At 46.0% G+C, this 25,207-nt stretch overlaps 1 protein-coding gene across 7 annotated transcripts in view; it reads left to right on the forward strand.

Annotated features, from left to right (window-relative positions):
• NSMF (NMDA receptor synaptonuclear signaling and neuronal migration factor) overlaps window positions 1-25,207 on the forward strand; it is a 74,777-nt gene that overhangs the window by 3,485 nt on the left and 46,085 nt on the right. For all 7 annotated transcript variants that reach the window (XM_039507090.1, XM_039507089.1, XM_039507091.1 and 4 more), the window contains one exon: window positions 11,941-12,002. In XM_039507090.1, the coding sequence (XP_039363024.1) occupies window positions 11,941-12,002 (62 nt within the window). The remainder of the gene's footprint in view (window positions 1-11,940; window positions 12,003-25,207) is intronic.

The raw sequence follows: 25,207 nt of genomic DNA on the forward strand, positions 1-25,207 counted from the left end.
ATAGAATTTGAGCATATATTGCCCATCCCTGTTACCTTTTAATATGGTAAGACTTATGAGGAAAGATTAATAAAACTGGGAATTTTCAGCTTGGAAAAGAGACGACTAAGAGGGGTACAATAGAGATCTATAAAATTATGACTGGTGTGGAGAAAGTAAATAAGGAAATATTATTGTTTACTCCTCATAACACAAGAACTAGAGTCACCAAATGAAATGAATAGGCAGCATATTTAAAACAAACAAAAGGAAGTATTTCTTCATACAATGCACAGTCAATCTGTGGAAATCCTTGCCAGAGGATGTTGTGAAGGCCAAGATAGGGTTCAAAAAAGACTCCATAAGTTCATGGAGAATAGGTTCATCAATGACTATTAACCAGGATGGGCAGGCAAAGCCTCTGTTTGCCAGAAGCTGTTTATCCCCTCTGAAGCATCTGGCCCTGGCCACTGTCAGAAGACAGGATACTTTGGTCTGATCCAGTGTGGCCGTTCTTATGGCTCCTGGGAGATCCTGAAAAACTTGTCTGTTGCTTAATTGGACTTGGGATTTTTTTTTTTTAAATATAGATGAGCTTCACATCTTAAACTGACTGTGGAATATTGGCCATGAAGATGGCAGAGAGCTGGCTCCATCCCTGCTGTGTGGCAAACACAGCTGCAGCCCTCTAGAGATATTTGCCTTTTGCTTCCTAGTGGCTGCTGGGCTGATATTATGTGGACAATCATAAAGGGAATAGGTCCATTAGTAGCACTGGCTGCTTCCCCAGTTTTAGCCATTCACTGCTAAGCAGATTGGAGGAAGTGAACTTTTCATATCAACCCGGGGCAGGCTCTTTTTGCTAGAAAAAATTATAGCGGAGTTCTCTGTAGAGCCCAGTCGATGCTGCGCTGACAAATAGACTTAAAGCAGCTTGTCACTCTGAAGCTCTAAGGCACAGCATTAAATCCCAGTGATGGTAATAGTGGGGTAAGAAGAGAGGAAGTGATGTAGTTAGAAATGGACAGTGCAGAAGGCAATAGAGTTCAGATTATTTTTAGGGCTGTCAAGCAATTAAAATTAATTGCAATTAATCACACGATTAAAAAAATTAATCATGATTAATTGCACTGTTAAACAATAATAGAATACCATTTATTTAAATATTTTGGATGTTTTCTTCATTTTCAAATTGATTTCAATTACAAGACAATAAAAAGTGTACAGTTCTCACTTTATATTTTTGATTACAAATATTTGCACTGTAAAACAAAAGAAATAGAATTGAAAAAGACATCTCATACAAGTACTGTAGCGCAATCTCTTTATCATGAAAGTTGAACTTACAAATGTAGAATTATGTACAACCCCCCCCTGCATTCAAATGTAAAACTTTAGAGCCTACAAGTCCACCCAGTCCTACTTCTTATTCAGCCAATTCCTCAGACAAACAAGTTTGGTTACAATTTGCAGGAGATAATGCTGCCTGCTTCTTGTTTACAATGTCACCTGAAAGTGAGAACAGATGTTTGCATGGCACTTTTGTAGCTGGCGTCACAAGATATTTACGTGCCACATGTGCTAAAGATTCATATGTCCCTTCATGCTTCAACCACCATTCCAGAGGACATGCGTCCTTGGTGATGACAGGTTCTGCTCAATAACAATCCAAAGCAGAGCGGACCGACGCATGTTCATTTTCATCATCTGAATCAGATGCCACTAGTAAAAGGTTGATTTTTGGTGGTGGTGGTTCAGATTCTGTATTTTCTGCATTGGAGCATTGCTCTTTTAAGACTTCCAAAAGCATGCTCCGTCCCTCTCAGGTTTTTGGAAGGCACTTCAAATTCTTAAACCTTGGGTCGAGTGCTGTAGCTATCTTTAGAAATCTCACATTGGTACCTTCTTTGCATTTTGTCAAATCTGCTGTGAAAGTGTCCTTAAAATCAACAACATGTGCTGGGTCATCATTCGAGCCTGCTATAACATGAAATATATGGCCCAATGCAGGTAAAACAGAACAGGAGACATAAAATTCTCCAAGTCATTCAGTCACAAATTTAATAAATGCATTATTTTTTTAATGAGCATCATCAGCATGGAGCCCGCTGAGTTCACCGCAGCAATTATGAGCACTGTAAACACCACACGCAGTATCCGGGAGTATATGCAGAACCAGAACCTGCCAAAGCAAAACCAGGCAAGGAGGTGACAGCAGCACACTGACGAGACTGAGGACATAGACATGGACATAGACTTCTCGCAAAGTACGGGCCCCGACAGTGTGCACATTATGGTGTTAATGGGGTAGGTTCATGCTGTGGAACGCCGATTCTGGGCCCGGGAAACAAGCACAGACTGGTGGGACCGCATAGTGTTGCAGGTGAGGGACGATTCCCAGTGGCTGCGGAACTTTCGCATGCATAAGGGCACTTTCATGGAACTTTGTGACTTGCCTTCCCCTGCCCTGAAGCGCCAGAATACCAAGATGGGAGCAGCCCTCACAGTTGAGAAGCGAGTGGCGATAGCCCTGTGAAACCTTGCAACGCCAGACAGCTACCGGTCAGTCGGGAATCAATTTGGAGTGGGCAAATCTACTGTGGGGGCTGCTGTGATCCAAGTAGCCCACACAATAAAAGATCTGCTGCTATCAAGGGTAGTGACTCTGGGAAATGTGCAGGTCATAGTGGATGGCTTTGGCCTGGTCTACACTAGGCGTTTAAATCGGTTTTAGGAGCGTAAAACCGATTTAACGCCAAAACCGTCCACACTAGGAGGCACCTTATATCGATTTTAATGGCTCTTTAAACCGGTTTCTGTACTCCTCCCTAACGAGAGGAGTAACGGTAGTATCGGTATTAACATATCGGATTAGGGTTAGTGTGGATGCTGATCGACGGTATTGGCCTCCGGGAGCTATCCCACAGTGCACCAGTGACCGCTCTGGACCGCAATCTGAACTCGGATGCAGTGGTCAGGTAAACAGGAAAAGCCCCGCGAACTTTTGAATATTTCCTGTTTGCCCAGCGTGGAGCTCCGATCAGCACGGGTGGTGATGCAGTCCGAAATCAAAATAAAAAAAGAGCTCCCGCATGGACCATGCGGATGTGATCGCTGTAAGGGCAGGCAAATCCGTTCTATCAGCGCTCCGTTACAGAAGATGAAATTCAGAATCCTTTTTTAAAAATCTCCAGACAGACGCCATAGCAGGGACTCAGCGCACTGCAGCGTGACAAGCGTAACGGAAAGCCAAAGAATCAAATGGATGCTCATGGACTGGAGGACTGAAGCTATCCCACAGTTCCTGCAGCCTCCGAAAAGTATTTGCATTCTTGGCTGAGCTCCAAATGCTTCTAGGGTCAAACACAGTGTCCGTGGGTCAGGGCATAGCTTGGCAATCTACTCACCCACCCCACCCACCCCAGAAGCGAAAGGTAAAACAATCCTCTGACTCTTTTACATGTCACCCTATCTTTACTGAATGCTGCAGATAGACGCGATAGTGCAGCACTCAACACCAGCATCCTTGCTCCCCCCCCCCGCCATGGGCGGCTGATGGTACAAAAAGATGGAAATCCATCCTCATCATCAGCCTCAGCTGATGGTACAATAAGCTGGAAATCCATCCTCATCATCAGCCTATTGGCCCTAATTTTTTCTGGTGGATGGATGGTGCAATATGGCTGGTAACCATCCTCATCATAGCAACAGGGGGCTGAGGGGAAGAACGGAATCAACAGGTGGGGTTGTTACAGGAGCACCCCCTGTGAATAGCATACAGATCATAATTTCTGCAGGCTCTGACACAGAGCAGCTGTGCTCTCTGGTTCTATGATACGGTGGTTCTCTAGTACACTTGCCTATATTAGGCAGCACTGATTCTATTTTTAGATACCAAAAAGGAGGGATTGACTCAGGGAGTCATTCCCAATTTTTGCTTTTGTGCCCCTGGCTGATCAGCCAGGGGCACTTATGACAGCAGCTAATGGTACAAAACGATGGAAGGTGCAATATGGCTAGTAACCAATCTTGGCTTTTGCGCCCCTGGCTGATCGGCCAGGGGCACTAGCAGCAAATGGTACAAAAGGACTGGTAGCCATGATCATCCTCAGTTCCAATTTATGGAAGGGTTTGGATGGTGCAATATGGCTAGTAACCATCTCTGCTGTCATGCAAAAGCAAAAGCATGCTTCTGTGTAGCGCTGCTGAATCGCCTCTGTGAGCAGCATCTAGTACACATACGGTGAGAGTCACAAACGGCAAAACAAGCTCCATGATTGCCATGCTATGGCATCTGCCAGGGCAATCCAGGGGAAAAAGGCACAAAATGCTTGTCTGCCGTTGCTTTCCCAGACGAAGGAGTGACTGACGACATTTACCCAGAACCACCCGCGACAATGATTTTTGCCCCATCAGGCACTGGGATCTCAACCCGGAAGTTCCAAGGGGCGGGGGAGGCTGTGGGAACTATGGGATAGCTAGGGAATAGCTACCCACAGTGCAATGCTCCAGAAATCGACGCTAGCCACGGACCATGGACGCACACCACCGATTTAATGTGCTTAGTATGGCCGCGCTCCACCCGATTTTATAAATTCTGTTTTACAAAACCGGTTTATGCAAATTCGGAATAATCCCGTAGTGTAGACGTACCCTTTGTTGCAATGGGATTCCCTAACTGTGGTGGGGCGATAGATGGAACCCATATCCCTATCTTGGCACTGGAACACCAAGCCAGCGAGTACATAAACTGCAAGGGGTACTCTTCAATGGTGTTGCAAGCACTGGTGGATCACAAGGGACATTTCACCGGCATCAACGTGGAATGGCCTGGAAAGGTAGTAAAATAGGGAATAAACAAAGAAGTTTTCAGTCCGATTGGTATGAAAAAGTATAGGTGGTCAGAATACAGCCCATCAAAGGATGCAGCATTTTGCTTTTACTGCCATTGCTTCTCCTCTAATGATGCATGAAACAAAGGTCACACGGATCCAGCATTTATTAATAAGGGATTTACAAACTGGCATAGGGCTAACGAAAGTTTAAAAAACCACCAACTGTCAAAATCTCATGTGTTGAGCTGTTCTTCATGGTCAAGTTTTAATGAAGGGAAACCTATTGATGTATTGTTGGATGAGGGCAAGCAGGCTTATGTGTCTAAACAAGAAGAAGAATGGTGCCCTAACCGAAGTGTAATGGAGCGACTGATTGACATAGTTCTGTGTTTGACGAAAGGTGGGAGACCATTCAGGGGTCACAATGAAAAAGCTGACACTTTTGAGAATGGTTTATTTCTAAAATCTTGTCAATATGCTCCAAAAATATGACCCTGTAATGGCTACCTATCCGAGTAATTGCATCCAAAATGATTTAATTGTGGCCTTGCACAATGTTGTGCAACAAAAGATTGTGTCTTCACTAAATGGAAGAATGGTCTCAATAATTGCAGATGACACTACTGACTGTGGACACCATGAACAGATGTCCATTGTGGTGCGGTATTTTGACAATGGAAAAACATAGTCCAGTTGAACATTTTGTGTCTGTTCAGAGACTAACAGTTGATTCTCAGTCTATTTTTGACCAGTTAAATGATGTCCTCGGCATTCTTAAAATTGACTGGTCATCAGTGATGTCTGTCTGTTTTGATGGTTCATCTAGTATGTCTGGATGTACTGTGGGAGCTCAAATGAAATGTAAAGAAAGAAATACTCTATGTACACTGCTATGCGCATTGTTTGACCCTCGTCCTAGTAGATCATGCACTTCAAGTAAATAAAACAGAACCGTCTTTGATTTTTTTTTGCTGTTGTTCAGACTTTTTATGCCTTCATGGAGGGGATTCCTGTGCAACATGCAGTAATGGAGAAGATTTCACAAGAAGTAGGATCCCAGTTGAAGACTTTGAAGTCACTGTCAAACACAAGATGGCCATGCAGAGCAGAAGCAGTGGCTGCTCTAAAACAAAACTACTCCATCATTTTACAAGCTTTAGAAGAGATTATAGAAACAACTCGCCTTGCTGATGCTAAAATAAAAGCCAGGGGCCTTATCCATGAACTAAATTCATTCAAGTTCATCTTTGCCCTTCACATGATGCACCCTATTCTCCAGATGGTGGTAAAAGTGAGTAAGGCTCTTCAAGCGCCAGATCTCAACTAACTTACTGCAATGACAGGGGTGAAAAGCTTGCATAACTCTTTGGCTGCAATGAGAAGTGGCCCAGAATATTTTCAATCTATTTTTAATGACAGTGTGAAAATGTGGGTAGAGAATGATCTATTGATTCCCCCAGTTAAGAAGAGAAAAACGTCCACTTGTACTGATGACGCGTTTGAGTCCCAGCGTCACTTTGTTACAAAAGAGGAGCAGGAGAGAATAACTTCATTTTACCCACTCTTAAACTCAGTGATTACCAGCATTGACCAGCGATTTGAACAGAAGACTTGTAAAATTGTGACTGCAATGGGAAAACTGCTGAACTTAGACATTGGCAGGGACGATATGAAAATCATTGCCAACAAATTTAAAGTGTTCTTGGATGAGTTGGAAGCTGAAGTCGGATTGCTTCAGGGTTATAACAGATCTGTTCCTAAAGGTAGCACTATGAACACCACCAGAGAGTGGCTTGATTGGCTAAAGGAATCAGCTCGGTCTTCCATGTTCCAGGCCTTTTACAAATCTATTCAATCCTTTCCAGTCTTACCTGTTACAAGCTGTTCATGTGAAAGAGCCTTTTCAAAACTAGCACATGTAAAAAACAAACTAAGAAGTACACTGTCCCGACAGCGCCTCGACTCACTCATGATTTTGTACATTGAACAAGAATTGACTTAGTCAGTTAATTACAATGATGTGATTGAGGCATTTAAGTCCATAACACCTGGTGTGCAACATCTCATTCTTTAGGACAGGAAGATGAAGAAACCTTAGTCAGTTTTGATCAATTTGAGTTAACTCATTATCTGGTTAAAGATAAAGATAATGAAAATTGACTGTATCTTTGTATATGCCAGGTTATCACTACAGCAAAAATTTGGTATTTTGTCTCATTTTTTAAGTAAAGTTTAGTTGTTAGTTTAAAAAAAATGTTTTTAGTTAAGTATTTTTATTCATCAAACTAAAAATGTCCTTTGATTGAGTATTCAATAAATGTTGGCCTTTTAAAAAAAAAATTCCCTGGGTGCACACCCTAATGAAATGTGCTGCACATGCCTATGCTGCAGGGTACTGAGGAGTGAACTGCCTGCTGCAGAGACTGGAAGTAGGTCTGGTCTAACTTAACTTCCCAATTACCGTATTTTTCCGTGTATAAGACTATACTTTTTCCTAAAATCCTTAGCCTAAAAATTGAGGGTAGTCGTATACACGGAAGTAAGCCTCCTGTTCCCTGCCCTCTGACCCCCAACCCCTATCCACCCCCCACCCGAACTCCCCACCCCCAGGCGGCTCCCCAGCCGCCCGCTCCCGGCTCCCGCGTCCCCAGCTGCCCGGCCCGGTAGTGCGGTCTGGGCACAGCGCGGCTGGGGACGCGGGAGCCGGGCGGCTGGGGACCGAGGGAGCCGGGGATACGGGGAGCCGGGCGGCTGGGGACCGGGGAGCCGGGCGGCTCCCCGCCTCCCCAGCTGCCTGCCTCCCCGCGTCCCTGGCTGCCCGGCTCCGGTAGTGCAGTCCGGGCACAGCAGCGGCTGGGGACGCGGGCGGCCGGGAGCCGGGGACACGGGGAGCCGGGGAGCCGGGCAGCTGGGGACCGGGAGAGCCGGGGAGCCGGGCGGCAGGAGTCGCGCGGCCGGGGAGGGACGCGGCAGGAGCCGGGCAGGGCTGCCGCCGGAGACCAGCCGGGCGCACGGCCCTCCTCCTTCCCTCTACCCCTACCTCCGCGTCCTCTTCCTGGGCCTGAGCAGCAAAGTCGGGGGGGACAGCTGCAGTGCGGCTGGAGGGAAAAGAAAACAAAACAAAAAAACCTGGGGCATGGCCGGAGCGGCAAAGCAGGGGAGAAAAAAAACAAAAACCTGTATTTGGGGTTAGAAAAGTGGGGGCGTCTTATACATGGGGACGTCTTATACATGGAAAAATACGATAATGTTCTGAAGGAGGGAGTACCTAGTGCATCAGTGGCATTTGCAGATGGTGCTAAACTGGAATAGCTGTGAAAACTGGTGAGGGCACAAAAATAACACAAAGGGTATGGCATAGAGAGATTAGACATAAGGACAGCTACATGAGATGGAGCTTGGCAAAGTGCAAGCTAATACACCTGAGGGAAATATCTGAAACTGAATCCATGAGAAGGGATTCGATACCAGAAAGCAGGAATGCAGAAAGAGACCAAAGGGTTAGTGTGGACAGCAAATTAGACAGACAGGAATTTGCAATGGAATTTGCTGCAATATTGTAGTCATGGCTGAATATTGTATTGATATTGTTCTAGTCTCACTGGTCGATAATCTGGTGATGGACAATGGTCAAGTGTCCATGTTGTTTTTTAGTCAGTCCAAAGTGCTTGATACCATGGACTGTGACATTTTGTTGATGTGTCTGCAGACCCAGCCCAGAGTGGACAGCACCGTTCTTGACTGGTTCTCTTCCTCCTTCACTGGCAAATCCCAGAGGGTGGTTTTGAATGATCACCTGTGTTTTGAGTAATCATCTCTCTCATGTGAGATACCATGGGATCTATGCTGTCGCCCCTTCTGTTCCTGCTGGAGAAGATGAGATGTTTGGGGTGAGGTCTTCGGAGCACAGCACAGGGACTGTTCCTCAGATTTGCCCCATGCAACAGTCGGCGTGGGGAGGTTTTTACTCATCCCTCAGCAGCTGGGCAGGGGCTGCTCATAATTTGGGCCTGAAGAAATGAAAAAGAATTTGTCTAGACTGTAGTTGACAAGTGAAGAGAGAAAATTCTGAGATATTGCCACATTTGGCATTCAGCATATAGTATGCAAATTCTTCAAAGGATAATGAATGGGACCAGCTCAGATTTTAGGGCAGATGGACAATCAATACTGGGCATCAGCAAAGATGTCTGGGGAGACCGATTTGGATTGAGGTGCACTTACATCTTTGGAATAAATAGGAAACTAAAGTTAATCTGAATTCCAAATTCCTTGTTTATATAAAACCTCATGCACATGTAGCATAACTCATGTGGGAACTGATAAGATCTTATTTCCCCACATAGATCATTTACATGGAATGATGCAGAGGAAGAATTTGTGATACACACCAAACCAACCAACTAACCCTGCGGTCTCTTCATTTCATGCATGTGAAGCCTCATTACGTGTATACAAAGGAATGGCACCCTAGGGGCCTGACCCTGCAAATCCTTACTTGCACAAGTAGCCCTTGCTCGTGTGAGTTACCCATTGACACCATGTGAACAAGGACTGCTTGTATGAGTAAGGATTCCTGGGATCAGGTTCCTAAGTTGGGACTTGTATAATGCAAGGGCTGTATTGTGGCTGATACCTGGATGGGTACACAAGGGGGTGGGAGGGCACAAGGAGCCTTCACCCTGCTTGTGTTCAAAAAAAGAACTAGATAAATTCATGGTGGATAGTTCCATCAATGGGTACTAGCCAGGATGGGCAGGGATAGTGTCCCTAGCCTCTGTTTGCCAGAAGCTGGGAATGGGTGACAGGGGATGGATCACTTGATGATTCCCTGTTCTGTTCATTCCCTCTGGGGCACCTGGCACTGGCCACTGTCGGAAGACAGGATACTGGGCTAGATGGACCTTTGGTCTGACCCAGTATGGCTGTTTTCATGTTCTTATGTCCCTGAGGCAGAGGTGAAAGTGGACAGGTACGGGCCGGTACGGGTCTGTACACAGCCACTATTAAAGCACTGCCATGGCAGCGTTTTAACGTCGCTGCCCCGTTTGCCCCCCCAGGGTCACCAATGGGGTGGGGGGAGGGGGAAAAGGGACAGCTGCCTTGGGGCCCTACGATTTAAGAGGGCCTGGGGTTCCTGGCTGCCGCTGCCACTACTGCAGCAGTGGCCAGAGCCCTGGGTCCTTTTAAATTGCTGCCGGAGCCCTGGGTGATGCTGGGCTGGGCTGGGCAGTGCAGAAGGGCTGGCTGGGGGAGGCTGACCCCTCCCCCCCCACACACCCCTTCCGGGGTCCCGGAGCTGGACCCCGTACCGGTAAGCCTTTTATGTTACTTTCACCCTTGCCCGAGGCATGGGTCAGTCACATTAGCAGCCCCTGCATCCTCCTAAGTTTTAAAGCTAGACAAATTCAGACTGGAAATAAGGCATAATTTTTTAACAGTCAGAGTAATTAACCACTGGAACCATGTACCAAGGGTTCTGGTGGATTCTCCATCACTGACCATTTTTAAATCAAGCCTGGATGTCTTTCTAAAAGATCTACTCTAGGAACAATTCTGGGTCAGGTCTCTGGCCTGTGCTATACTGGAGGTCAGCTCAGATGATCACAATAGTCTCTTCAGCCTTGAAATCTAGGAATGTCCCAAGTGCAAGGGTGGCTTCCTGGTGGTGCCCCTTGGAATGCTACCCTGACAATGGAGTGGGGCTCCAGCCCCCCACTGTAACAAAGGCATGCTGCACTCTCCTAAGGGGTGCTGCAGTGGGTGCTCTGCTTTGTACTTGGTTGTTCAGGGAGGCAGAGGAGGGGAGCACTGCCCCCAAAACAAGCCTGTCTCAAGGGAACATCCAGGTTTTGGACTAGACAAGTGTGTGGGGTGGATGACCATATCAAAGCCTTAGCACACTACGTTTGCTATGTGTAGCTAAGCAGAGAACAAAGCCCTGCTGCTTTCACAGGTGGAATCAGCTCTCCAGCTCAATACATTTTGCATCCTGCAATGCTGAAGTTATTAGTCCTGGGGAAATCAGATCGCTTCCCTTCTTTACTTCTCTGATAGTCTCCATTCCCAGTGTTATATTGTTTGCGGCTCACAAATGGGCCTTCCATTCTTACCTATGCCAGGGCACACTTGTGAATACACCCTGGGGAGATTGTGTATATGTGCAGCGAGGAAAACTCCTGACTGCCTGGGTGAAGGGCTGTTGCACTGGCCTGTCATCAAGTGGCAGAATAGAAGGGAAGTCAGGAGCTGAGAGTAAGTGTAAATTTGAGCACAAGTGCTGTTGCTTTCACAAGCAGCCTCTCACGGCAGCAACTGCAGCTTCACCTTGAGAGGCAGAGGCTTACTCTGAGGTCAAGCACCTCTGAAGGAGAAAGATAACAAAAGTACTCCAGCAGAGTGAGAGAGAGAGAGCTGTCCCCATTGTAGCTCACCTCCTTACTCTGCTACCTACTTGTTGTAAATATAATTATTGTCATGAGCTTGTTTGTTTATTTTTACTGGTCTTAATTACCTCTTAAACAATCCTGTTCAGTAGCACCAGAGGAAGTGTAATGGGTGCCCCATAGCTTGGGGTAAGGTGAATGGATGGCTATTCATATTGTAGGAGCTGGGGCTGCTAACATGTTGGAACATAAAGAAAAAGGACCAGAAGATTGACTGACTGGGACTGGAATGTAGAGGCTCTCTCCACTAGGCTGCCAGTCTGAATTTGACCCAAGCCGGTAGCCATCTCAGGGCCACTCGGCAGCTCTCGGAAACGAGGCAGTGCAGCCCAGTTCCCAGTGGTCAGGTTTCCAAGTCATAAAAAACAAGACCATATTGTATAACAGTTGGTCCCCTTGTTTGCAGTCTCACCAGAGGCCAAAGGCTGAACAAACCATGGAGCTGCACTTCCACCCCACTCCTAGAGATGTTCCAGACCAATACAAGTGGAGGCACCCCTAGCCATCATAGTATACTTGTGTTGGCATCAGCTGGAAGTAGAGGGAGGAACAAGGGGACTTTTGGGAAACAGCACTCATTAAAATGCTCTTTGTGATTGCAAATAGCTGTTTCTACACTAACCTTTACTCCTCTCTTTTTGTATCTGCTGCTGTGTGTTCCCTGGCATTTGGACTTTCAGGGCAGCAAAGGCTTTTGGAGAGTATCTTTCACAAAACCACCCTGAGGGCAGAAACGGCTCAGGTAAGAGAAATCTTGTGTGACCTTTATACTGATGTTGGGTGGTGCTCCTGTGTCACAGTGGACTTTATACTAAATGCCCTATTCTTATAAAGAGTCAGCGTGGGGTGTCAGCACCTGAGAGGAGAGGGCCCCACCCCTTGGAGCCCAATGTTCAAGCACTTTAGAAGAAAAGGCTGAGATAATCTGCACTTGGTGAGTTGGGGATATAAGTTCTGTTCTTAGAGGACAGGTGCCATATCACAAAACCATCATGACAGCTGGCCTCCCTTGAAGGAGGTCTCAGCAGAGAGTGTAAAGTCTGAAATGCACAAGGAGACTGAGCTGGTGCTTCCTTGTCTTCACTTGGAGAAAAGGTCTGTTTTAATATGTTAAAACCCTAGGGCAGGCAAGGCAGTGTAGTGTTCACCCATATTCGTTGGCTGAGATAAGCTCCAGGCTCACCCCTAGGCTTTACCTTCACCAGTGTGTTAAAATTACAGTTACCTCATCTCCACTAGGATTTTAGCATGTTAGCTAATGTGTTAAAATAAAAACACACCTGTGTAGTGTAGACACCCCTAGAGGTGGTCACTTGTAAGCAAGTAAAAAAAAAATAATGGAGCTATACCTATCTCCTAGAATGGACCTGGAAAGGTGATTGAGTCCAGCCCCTGCCTTCACTAGCAGGACCAAGTACTGATTTTTGCCCCAGCTCCCTAAAGGATTGAGCTCACAACCCTGGGTTTAGCAGGCCAATGCTCAAACCACTGAGCTATCCCTCCCCGCATTGGTGGGTGTGACTCTCTGTCACTGACAGTCTCCGAGGGAGGCCACGCCCCTTTGCTACATCCCTACAGATCAGTGTTGAGGCATTTTGATGGGAGAAGCCTGCCCAGCTGCTCCCTTTGGCGTCCCTGTTCTGTAGAGAAAGCAGGGCCGGCTCCAGGCCCCAGCGCGCCAAGCGCATGCTTGGGGCGGCGTGCCGAGGGGGGGCGCTCTGCCGGTCGCCGGGAGGGCGGCAGGCGGCTCCGTCAGACCTCCCGCAGGCATGTCTGCGGGAGGTCCACCAGAGCCGCGGGACTGGCGACCGGCAGAGCGCCCCCCACAGCGTGCCGCCATGCTTGGGGCGGCGTAATGGCTAGAGCCGCCCCTGAGAGAAAGACAAGAGGCTCCAGAGCTGTCGATACAAAACATTTCACTAGCAGTGCAGCCACTAAAAACCCTCAGGAAAACATCAGGCTCCTCCACGGGGGAGGAAGTTATTTAATAGAATGTAAAATTTAGCATTTGCAATTTGAGGCCTCAGCAACACAGCTGACATTTTGCATGTGTGGGGAAATATCTTTTGCCCCAGATGTATAAAATAATGTCAGCTTGTGCCAGACAGCCAGATAACTCCCTGCTTAGTCAGTGCTGACAACCTACAGAATTGGTCTGCCTGCTGAAGTATATTGATTTAAAACAATGCCCCTCCTGCTGTATATTCTCTTCCCCATTCACAGAGTGTGATGTCCCTTTGTATTTGTTAGGTATGATAGTCTCAGACAAAATGTCTCTGGGGTTTCGATGATTCATAGGTACCAAGGCCAGAAGGGACCATTGTGATCCATGAGGAGATCAGTAATGTCTGCTTCAATGCCGCATGCTATGGAGAACAGGCAAGTGCCTTCAGCACAGTTGCCCTGACACAGACCTAGCAGGAATAACGAAGAAATGATGGTGTTAGTATGCTCAGCATCACTGTGCATGGGGGAAAATGGAACTAATGGAGGCTCGTTATTCTCAGAACCTGGAACATGTATATGTGCACGCTCAGAAAGATGGTCTCCTGTTTCTGTTCCCATGTTCTTGGGCCCATATTAGCCTTGAGGGGACAAATCCAAGTGTTTGTGAAACTATCTGTCTGTGGGCATGGATCGGACAGTGAAAGGGTCAAATAAATGTACCTCTGCCTGGAGCCCTTATGGAAAAATCTTAGACTTGAATAGGAACTAAATCAATAGGGTTCAATAGAAATTGGTCTAAAAGCTTGTAGCATATAATAGAGAATGCAGTCTTTTTTTCCATAGATTTATTAATCATCCTATGGCATTCTATATAATTTAGCATATTCCATAGGATATGATGGAACAAAACTCATGACAGTAGGAAGGTTATTCTGTTAAATGCAGAAGGGATTTTGTGGGTGCAAAATGTGGGCCATTTAATTTATTCCATTGAAGATTAGGGTTGGAAGAAACCTCAGGAGATCATCTAGTCCAACACCAACTAAATCATCCCAGCCAGGGATTTCTCAAGCCGGGCCTTAAAAACCTCTAAGGAAGGAGATTCTACCACCTCCCTAGGGAACCCATTCCAGTGCTTCACCCAGGGCCGGCTCCAGGCACCAGCATCCCAAGCAGGTGCTCGGGGTGGCAATCTGCAAGGGGCAGCAGTCTGTGTTTTTGCCCCCAACAGGGCGCCGTATTGCCGCCACGGATGGCGGGAGCAGTCCGTGTGCCATTAGGGTGGCACGCGTGTTTCCGCGGCGGTGGCAATTCAGCGGCAGCTTCTACGTTCATCTGTCCACGGCGACGCAGCTTCTGTCTTCCGTCTGAAGACAAACTGCCGCCGAATTGCGGCGGAAATGCATGTGCCGCCTTAACAGCACATGGACTGCCCCCGCCGTCCGCGGCGGCAATTCGGCGCACTGCTTGGGGCGGCAAAAACAGTAGAGCCGGCCCTGGCTTCACCATCATTCTAGTGAAGTAGTGTTTCCTAATATCCAACCTAGACCTTCCCCACTGCAACTTGAGATCATTGCTCCTTGTTCTGTCATCTACCACCACTTAGAACAGCCGAGCTCCATCCTCTTTGGAACCCCCCTTCAGGTAGCTGAAGGCTGCTATCAAATCCCCCCTCATTCTTCTCTTCTGCAGACTAAACAAGCCCAGTTCCCTCAGCCTCTCCTCATAAGTCATGTGCCCCAGCCTATACTTCATTGCTTTGTTGGATTGGTCCAGAGTGGTCATCATCTTGCAGGATTGAGCCTCGTGTGTATGTGATTGCACAGCATGTGTGTGTGCACTATATGTGCAGCTGTGTTGTATATGTACAGGCACACTGAGAGTCATCAACTGGTGAGACCTGCAGGCTTTCTAGTGTAAAAACTGGTGCTATAAAAAGGGATCATGGGTTGCTCTTTTTATTATTGACTATTTATGCTGTGGTAGTGCCCTGACGCCTCAATCAGGATCCAGGCCACAGTGTGCTAGGCATTTCACAAATGCATAGTGAGAGACAGTCCCTAACATAGTCTATCGACTAATTTAAAACCAGACAAAACAACTGTGGGTAATAGGGTAGGGAGGATAGAAACACCTGGCTACGTAGACTAGCTGTGCATGCAGCGTCACCGCTTAACTTCCCATGGTATTCTAGTTCCTTGAAGCGTCAGTAACGGGCATTGCTGTTTACACTCCTTCACTCACTGGGATATGACTGATTCTGAATGGTAAGAGGCCACATGTATGATAAATCCTCAACTAAGACATACTGTTTCACAGAACCCATTGTACTAATCCACCTGGGTATCCCTTTGACAAGGGGACTCTCACAGCCATGCACATGCTGCTGGCCAGATGTTTTAGTAGCACAGTGCTAGATTGAGAGAGAGCTGAGGCATCTCTTTCAACCCTTGCTTAACAGAAGTAGGAGAATCCTTCTTGTTACCCATTTAAATCCCAATCAAATCAATTATAGATTTTTTTCCCCCCAGCTATGTTGAGGGGCCTTCATCCAGTCTCCCTGCACAGGAGCTCTCCTGAGCACCCGGACTCATTCTCCTGGCTGGCAGTGCCTGAGATATGTCTTGGCTTTGGAGGTGAATAGATTTTTGCCATCTGCAAACCATACTCCTCATTTGTTTCCCCTCTGGTGGGAATTTGGCAGCTTCTTTCTGCAGGAGAGAAAATTTCCAATGCTCTCCTGCCTATGTGTTCTTCCAGACACAGCTCTCGTCTCAGCCTTAAGACATGCACTCCAACAGTCCAGGCTCTTTGAAGAGCGCTGGCAAACTCTGACAAATTTTGCCATCTTTCATCCATTCTCTTGAAATAGCTGTGCAGTTGGTCTGTGCTTCCTTTCTCATGAGCGCTGATTACTAGGATTGTGTTGATTTGTTTGTTTGTTTGGTTTTTTTTTGTGGTTACAGAGATTGTTGTGTTTGATCAGAAACTGCCTCCTTTCTCACTAGCCTGATCCTATTGTTTAGTGCCAGAGCAGTAACAGAGCAATCACTTTGTGGGGATGGTCGTGACATCACAGAATGGATCAGATGATGGCTAACCTGGAGTTTATTTTCAGGACTTGAAGTATTTGAAATATGCATTCATGTTTCATATATATTTTTCAGGAACTCTGGTAGAGACAGCATGGGTTCCTGACAGCTATGGGAAACATGAATGTGTATTTCACTGCAATATTTTGGCTCTAGATTTTTCTATACAAATTATATTTTTCACTTATTGTGTCACCTGAATTTCCATTTCTTCCTCTTTTTTTCCTCTTGTAACTCACTCTATTTTCACTGTTCTGCCTAACTGACTCTTGTTGTTTTAACTGCCCCCCTTTTTCAGTCTAAATTGCTCCTCTGTCCTTCCTCCTACGTTCCACCTTTATATCCACTCCAATCGGCCCCTGCGTGCGCTCGCGCGCTCGCTCTCTCTCCTAAATTCACCCCCCTCTACCCCAGATGGAGTCCCAGGAGGGCAGGGACATCGTCTTGTCCCTAGGATCAGACCAATCCTGCCTTTCCCCACTAGAGTCTGGGGGAGCCAGAGGCACTCAGATACAGCAGTGACAGAAGCCTTACAGCTCTCTGGGTAGCAGGAACCTCATTCCCCTAGAAGCACTGGGGACAGAGGTTCCTCTTCTTCTGAAGGAGGAAGAGCTGGCAATGGTGCAGACTTCATGCTGAAGGGCAAGCAGATAGGAGTCTTCCAGCTGGAACACCTCTTCTTTTGCCAGGTGCAGCTAAGCCTTCAACTCTGAGGCAGAAAGCTGGAGCCCCAGAGACTCCCCATCCAGACACAAGCTCCTCCATTGAGATGCCAGCAGCATTGACACCCTCTGAATTCATTCCACCTGTGCCACACCCCATGATCTAACACTGATATTCCCTTTTGGTTTTGTGCTGACAGATGCTGGGGAGGGAAAGTGGCTGAACCTGTGGCTTTGGTAGTTCCAAACTGTTGCTTCATGTTGCACCAGTGACCTGATAATCTGTTGTATTTCATAGGTAGCTTTTGCCTTTGGAGTGTGTGTGTGTTCACGTGCATGTGTCTGGAGAGTTTGTGTGTGTGATAGGGCAGGGAGCTGGGGATGCAATAAATCATTGCAAACCAATTGTAGATGAGCAGGATGGGCCAGCTGCCACTGTCTGAATGGTTTGGCGAGCTGTGATTTATTTGGAAGGCTTTGGCTGGGGTGCTATTTTTCAATGCTTCTGCAGTTGATGGATGCCCAGCCCTCAGTCATTGAAGCTATGAATGGTAGGTAGTCTCCTCCTTCCCTATGGAATTAAACTCCAGTCTTAGGTATAGGCAGACAGGAGTCTGCAGAGTACTGCAGTGTGTAATGTTGGCAAGAACGATTTTTGTTGGAGGAGTGGAGAGTGTTTATTACCACTTAACATTTTTGTTCTACAGGGTTTTTTGCGGCATTTGTTTATTGTAGGCATGGGAACATGAGCCATTTTTCTGCCATTGCTGCCATTTTGGAATAGGCCAGCTGTTCTGTTGATGTGTTATTGGTAGAGGATGAAGGTTCTGCATCCCTGTGGTCCACTGAGATATCTTTCTGGTGGTCCTTGGATGCTATGAGGAAAGATTGGGCCCATGCTGGCTGACCTAATGTAAACTTCATGCATAGCCTCATGGCTGAGAATATAGTGTGTGTGTGTCTCTCTCTCTCTTTTTCTCTGGTCAACCTGTTCTCCTCTTTGTGTCTCCACCTCACCCCTTGATTATCACGATCAGTCAGGAGGTACCTGGTACAGGAAGGCTTCCATGATGAGTAACATCTTGTGGGCTGTACTAGCATTTTGAACCTCAAAAGCCACTGACCCTGATGAGCTCACTGGTACCAGCTGGAGGCTTTTCCTGTGAGTTCCTGGAGTGGAGTTAATGCAGAATAGATTGCTGTCCTCTCGGGTAATAATCCACAAGGGAGAGTAGGAAAAAGACTATATTAATCAACAGTCACACACCGAGGCAGAGTTTAAAGGCTGCACACATCAAAGTAGTAAAGAAATAATCATTCTAAGTCTTACCATTCTGGGGGGGGGGAGGGGCGAGAGCCTCTAGACTTCCCAGAACTCCCTTTTCCCTGAGGCACACAGCAGCAGTGTTGGAGGTCCCAGGTTGAGATGTTGGCACAAGAACATGTGGGTACAAACTAGCCATTAATAACTTTAGGTGGGAAAGAGAAGGATTCTAACCATCATAGGAGGCAGGTCTGGAACAGCCTCCCGATGGGAGATGGGTGGTGGGGGAACAACCTAGCTAGCCTTACGGTGGAGCTTGAAAAATTTATGAATGAGATTATATGGCAGAGTTGCCTGTGACATTGGGGGACTGGACTTCTGTGAGATCCTGGTGCAGGCTTCCCTACAGTCGTCTGATGTGAGGGTGAGAGAGAACAAACCCAGGGCATGTCCCAGTCAAAGAAGTAGAAATTAGGGGGGAAGCATTTGAGCAATTCCCCACAGTGCAGTGCTTTTCATGAGGTCTTTCTCTGGGATGGGGGCAGGAAGGAGCTCTGGGTCAGACAGCTTCTCTTTCTGTTCCATTGGGTGAATTCAGAGGGTTGTTAGCTCTGGGAGGAAGGTAAGTAGTGCTGGGATGGTGTCTGTGAAGGAGCCAGTTCTCCAGTTTCCCACCTTCGTAAAGAAGCTGGCCCAGGTAGCTGCTTGTGTAAGGAGAGGGCCCTTGAAGCAAGGGAAGATGGACTTACCGGTATGTCATTAGCATCAGGCACATCTGGGCAACAGGCCCCTCCAGAGTGACTAGCACCCTTATTATAGACTCTTGTTGTCCCATTTGTTTAACAGAAGTTCCATCAAATACAACACAGGCCCAGTGCTGCAAAAATGAAAGGATTAGGGTCAGAGCTGCTAATCCGACCTTGGCTGAAACTCGGTTTCATTAGTATATGAGGTAGGGCTGGCTGAATTGGTTTGCCTACAACAAAAACCAAAGTGAGTCATCACCCAAAATGAGAACTAAGCTTTTTCTTTCTTTTTTTTTTTTTTTGTTAAAGGGTCAGAAAACATTCAGTCACTTTTCCTTTAATTATTTTTTGCACTAGGTTTTAGCTGAAGTGAAAACACTGAAATATTATGAGTGAGAGGCTGTTTCAAGCTCCTCATAGCTTAACAGCAGCAGAGACTACTGGAAATCACAGAAGAAAACCTCTTCTACTGAGGTTTCCAGTCCAATTTTGCAGAGTTGAGGTTTATCAAAGCAACCAAACTTCATGGTGCTCTGAACCCTCTGAGACTGAAGAAGAAAAGTGGATGCAAGTGTGAGACAATGGACACCAGTACTGAGAGGATGCTTATCTCGGTACCAGCAGCACACTGTGGGGCTTGAAGAACTTCAGTCTGAGGCTTTGAGCTTTTTCTTTGATCATTTAGCAGTTTAGGAGACAGGCAGAGCTCTGCTCTTTCCAACAGTTCATGCACCAAGGCTCCAGGGGGAGAGCTGTCCATGTCAACCTCGGTCAGCATGTAGTGGGAAGAGGAATATGGGGTTCTGGTGCTAACATGGAAATCCTGTGTTAGGTGGCAGTGACTTGTCTCCAGATCATTTTGTCTTTGTCTTAGTGCAGGAGGCTATTCTATTATAATGAATATTGGCAAGCAGACTGAAAGTTTATGGATGCACAGGCAACCTTATCAGAAACAGCTTCAGTTCATTGTCTGTCTCCTCCACTGAGAGCTCTTCCAGCACACAAGAGTAAGTGAAGCCACCTTCCTGTTGTCAGGTGGCCTTACATTTCCTCGAAGCCATTGTTGGTCTTCACTCAGCAGAGGCCCAGGCATGGCTAGCAAGGGTGTTGCCAGTCAGGATGTAGATCAGGGATTGGCAACCTTTGGCACACGGCTCGCCAGGGTAAGCACCCTGGCGGGCCAAGCCGGTTTGTTTACTTGCCGTGTCTGCAGGTTCGGCTGATCATGGCTCCCACTGGCCAATGGGAGCTGCGGGAAGCGGCGCAGGCCGAGGGATGTGCTGGCCGCCACTTCCCGCAGCCCCCTTTGGCCTGGGATGGTGAACCACGTGCCAAAGGTTGCCGATCCCTGATGTAGATGAATTAGCAGTGTTGGGAGGAGCAGAATTGAAATAGCCTTGGGCTTTGCATTGTGGCTGAGATGCATTGGCAGAGCTTCATGGGAGCCCAGAAGAGGATGACCACACGTGTTGCAGGTCAGGATTGAGGGGCATCAGCAGAGATGTATGATATCTCAAGATTAGAATTGCAGAGGGCATTGTGTGTCAAGCAAGACTGAAACGTGTTCCCAGAGCTCTCTGAGGGAAACTTGCTCAGTTCACATTCTGCCCAGTTCTGACTGGTCCCCATCACTTTGCCTGATTCTTTCAGATCCAGTCTGTATCTCCATAACTCATGAACATTCATTTGCCCTAACATGAACCGCATGGATGCATTTTTGAAAGAAGCTGCAAATCCAAGTTCTCAAACCCTGTTGTTCCTTCTCATCTCACAATGTTAAGGGCCCAGAGGCAATAGCTGTCCCTTCATTTAATGGCAAAGCTATAATATAGCTGGAGAAATATAATAGCCAGAGAAGCGTAACTGCAAAAAAAGGAAACACACATCTTCTGAAATCTGAGGTGATAGTTTATTTCCTCTTGCTCCCTAAGACGGTGGGGTTTATCTAGATGCCCATCTCTTTGTCTCCAGTGCTGGGTTTGGGATTCTGGATCCAGGACACTTTCATCCTCACTTTGGTTGCTAATAGATTTGCTCCTTTTTATCTCCTCCTGTCCTCACTCAGTGGGCCAAATTCTGCTCTGACATACAACCTGTGCAGCCTCACTGAAGTCAGAGGGCTGCTATATGGGGCCAGATCCCCAGCTGATGTAAATTGGTGACAGCCAGCTGAGAATCTGGTCCTGAGTCAGTACAACAGTGCAAGAAGGCAAGGGCAAGGTAATGCTGTTTTCCTCTCTTACAGAGACATTGTCAAATAAAAGGGCATTTAAAGGAACATGTCATTGGGTCAGACCATGCACTCAGTTTGACCTACAGTGTTTTAAAATTATTTTATGCCAAGAAAGTCCCCTGGAGTCTAAGTATCTGATTTTTAGCTGGTGAAAATCCAGACTGCGCTGACAGTGACAGAAGTATTTTTTTGTTCTGTTTCTGTATCCAGTCAAGAGATCACAAATGGGTTAACCAATGTTATTCACAGAATTATGCTGGTGTCACAGGCAATGTCTAATCAGTGATGCTCGTGATGTGACAGCTGTGGGGGCCTGTGTTCCATGCAAATTGGAAAAAGAAAGACCACTCTTTGCCAGATAGGAATGAGCAAAACCAGTATGGAAAGAAGGGTCATTTCCAAGCTTCTGAGGAAGGTGTTGGAGTGAATAAACCGACGCTAGTGGGCTGGGAGACTGGATGGATCACAGGGCTGATAATGGGATATTGAACCTTCAGCCTCTTGATGGCCTGTTCAGATCCAGCTCCTGTGGGCAGTTAAGTAACATCTGTTACCATCTGCTTTTTGGTCTGAGGCCTCGTAGTCTCTTGTTCCCAGTAGACAAGTATCCCCATTAAAAAACCCACCACAACTGACACTACCTGGTGTCAGTAATCTCTGCAGGAGTGGCCAAGCACAGCTAGACGTGGAGGCAGAAGGCTAGATCCTCAGCTGGTGTAAACTGGCATCGCTCTGCTAAGTGCCATGGAGCGATGCTGATGAACAGCAACTGAGGTCTGGCCCTGAGATTCAAACTCCATGTGTCATGCCATTACATACCAGTCAGTGTTACCAGACAGCCAAACTGAAGCACTGGAATGGGTTACCTAGGGAGGTGGTGGAATCTCCTTCCTTAGAGGTTTTTAAGGTCAGGCTTGACAAAGCCCTGGCTGGGATGATTTAGTTGGGTTTGGTCCTGCTTTGAGCAGGGGGTGGGACTAGATGACCTCCTGAGGTCCCTTCCAACCCTGAGATTCTATGATTCTATGATTTTCAGTGGCATTCACAGTCTGGGGGGCTCTGCATTTTAATTTAATTTTAAATGAAGTTTCTTAAACATTTTAAAAACCTTATTTACTTTAACAATAGTTTAGTTATATATTATAGGCTTATAGAAAGAGAACTTCTAAAAACGTTAAAATGTATGAGCGGCACGCGAAACCTTAAATTAGAGTAAATAAATGAAGACTCGGCCCAGCACGTCTGAAAGGTTGCCGACCCTGTTCTATAGGCATGCGTTTATTGGGGGGGGGGAGGGAGAACAAGAGTGATTAACAAGTCAGTTTGCACCAGTCCCATTTGCCGAGAGAGAGAGGAGGGCACAGTGCCAGGTTTCCTGAGTCCCTGCCCTGGGGCTGGCATAGCTGTTGGTGGAGCAGCTGGCTGTGGGAGAGGTGGCAAGAACAACGTGGAGATGAAATGAAACTGAGCAGCAGTAACCAGGAAGAGGGTGTTAACAGAGATCTGCATCAGGTGACTCTTAGAAAGCTGTTCCAAAAAAGCTCCTAGTTGTTGCTTCTCTGCTCCCTGCAGTGAACATCACCACAGCTAATGTTTTATTCAGCTTTGGAGGGAAGTAGCTTTGCCTCCTATATCAGCTCTGACTTGCTCCCCTTGGGGGAACAAACCATAAACCCAGCACTCTGTCATAACCAAGCCAAAGCCACCACAGTGCTCATCGGCCTGGCAACTGAACCTCATCCCTCAAGGAACGGAGACGAAGATGTAACAGGATTGCAGCTGCAAGATGGACTCTTCAAACGGCCAGTGAGCACACACAGCCACAGGACTACTGATGCGTAGCAGGAGGAACGATGCAGCACACAGACTCGGCATACCTGTAATGAGCGTGGATTCATTTCTGAGGAGGGTGGTGATTTCATGTAATTGATGGATGCATGGGAAAAAAACCAGTTTTTACATTTTTATTAACTTTCCTTTGTGGATTTAAACTTTCAGTTGAAAAAGAATTAACTGACTGTTCCTATTCCCTTGGCACATGAAATTGTTTTTCCTACGTGTAATTATGAAAGATGCTAAGCATTTGGCTAGGAAGAGAAATAATTAGCCACCCAACTGGTTGAGAGAGGCAGCACATGGAGGTGGCCTATAGAGATGTACAGTATTTCTGTGTGAAAACTCCTTTCTCTTTAGAAGTCAAATCACTTTTTAAGCAGGGAAATGGAACAGACATAGGAAAATCCATCCATCCCTCCAGTTACAACTTTAACAAATTCCATCACACTTTTTAAGTAGTTAGAACTAGGAATATTTTCACAAGAACTTTAACTCCACAATTATTTCAGTTTACAGGTTGAATCATTGGTCAGGACAGTTCTGCCATCATTTACACTGGTGTAAATCTGGAGTAACCCGACAGACTGCAGTGTCAATAACTGAAGTTCTGAAATCAGAATTTGAGACTGCTTAGAAATTCACACTATTAACACCAATATGCAGGCCTGTCTGACAGACACACAGGGTGGGCCTACCAATGAAGTGTATATAATTAATTTAATATCATAAGGATGTGATTAGGGCTGTCAATTAATCACAGTTAACTCAAAAAAATTAATCGCGATTAATCGCACTTATAACAATAGAATACCAATTGAAATTTATTACATATTTTTGGATGTTTTTCTACATTTTCAATATTGATTTAAATTATAAGTAAGCAGAGTGCTCACTTTATATTATTTTTTATTACAAATATATGCACTGTAAAAATGATAAAGAAACAGTATTTTTTAATTCACCTCATAAAAGTACTGAAGTGCAATATCTTTATCGTGAAAGTGTAAATTACAAATGCAGATTTTTTTGGTTACATAACTGCACTCAACAAAACAGTGTAAAACTTTAAGAGCCTACAAGTCCACCCAGTCCTACTTCTAATTCTACCAATTGCTAAGACGAACAAGTTTGTTTACATTGACGGGAGATACTGCTACCTGCTTCTTATTTACAATGTCACCTGAAAGGGGAAAACAGGCATTTGCATGGCACTTTTGTAGCTGGCGTTGCAAGGTATTTACGCGCCAGATGTGCTAAGCATCCGTATGCCCCTTCATGCTTGGCCACCATTCCAGAGGACATGCTTCCATGCTGATGATGCTCATTTAAAAAAAAAAGTGTCAATTAAATTTGTGACTGTACTCCTTGGGGAGAATTGTATGTCTCCTGCTCTGTTTTACCCGCATTCTGCATATATTTCATGTTATAGCAGTCTCAGATGATGACCCAGCACATGTTTATTTTAAGAACACTTTCACAGCAGATTTGACAAAACTCAAAGAAGCTACTGATCTGAGATTTCTAAAAATAGCTAAAGCACTCGACCCAAGGTTTAAGAATCTGAAGTGCTATCTAAAATCTGAGAGGGATGAGGTGTGGAGCATGCTTTTAGAAGTCTTAAAAGAGCAACACTTTGATGTGGAAAATACAGAACCCAAACCACCAAAAAAGAAAATCAACCTTCTACTGGTGGCATCTGACTTAGATAATGAAAATGAATGTGCGTCAGTCCTCAGTGCTTTGAATCATTATTAAGCAGAACACGTCATCAGCATGGAAGCATGTCCTCTGGAATTGTGGTTGAAGCATGACGAGACATATCAATCTTTAGCGCATCTGGCACATAAATATCTTGCAACGCTGGCTACCATGCCATGTGCCATGCAAACACCTGTTCTTACTTTGAGGTGACATTGTAAACAAGAAGCAGGCAGTATTATCTCCTGCAGATTGTAACCAACCCTGTTTGTCTGAGTGACTGGCTGACCAAGAAGTAGAACTGAGTGGACTTGTAGGCTCTAAAGCTTTACATTGTTTTAATTTTGAATGCAGTTTTTTGTACATAATTCTACATTTGTAAGTTCAACTTTCATGATAAAGAGATTGCCCTACAGTACTTGTATGAGGTGAATTGACAAATAAATTTTTTTACAGTGCAAATATGTGT

Source organism: Mauremys reevesii, linkage group 19, assembly GCF_016161935.1.
Source record: "Mauremys reevesii isolate NIE-2019 linkage group 19, ASM1616193v1, whole genome shotgun sequence".
Classification (NCBI taxonomy): Eukaryota; Metazoa; Chordata; order Testudines; family Geoemydidae; genus Mauremys; species Mauremys reevesii.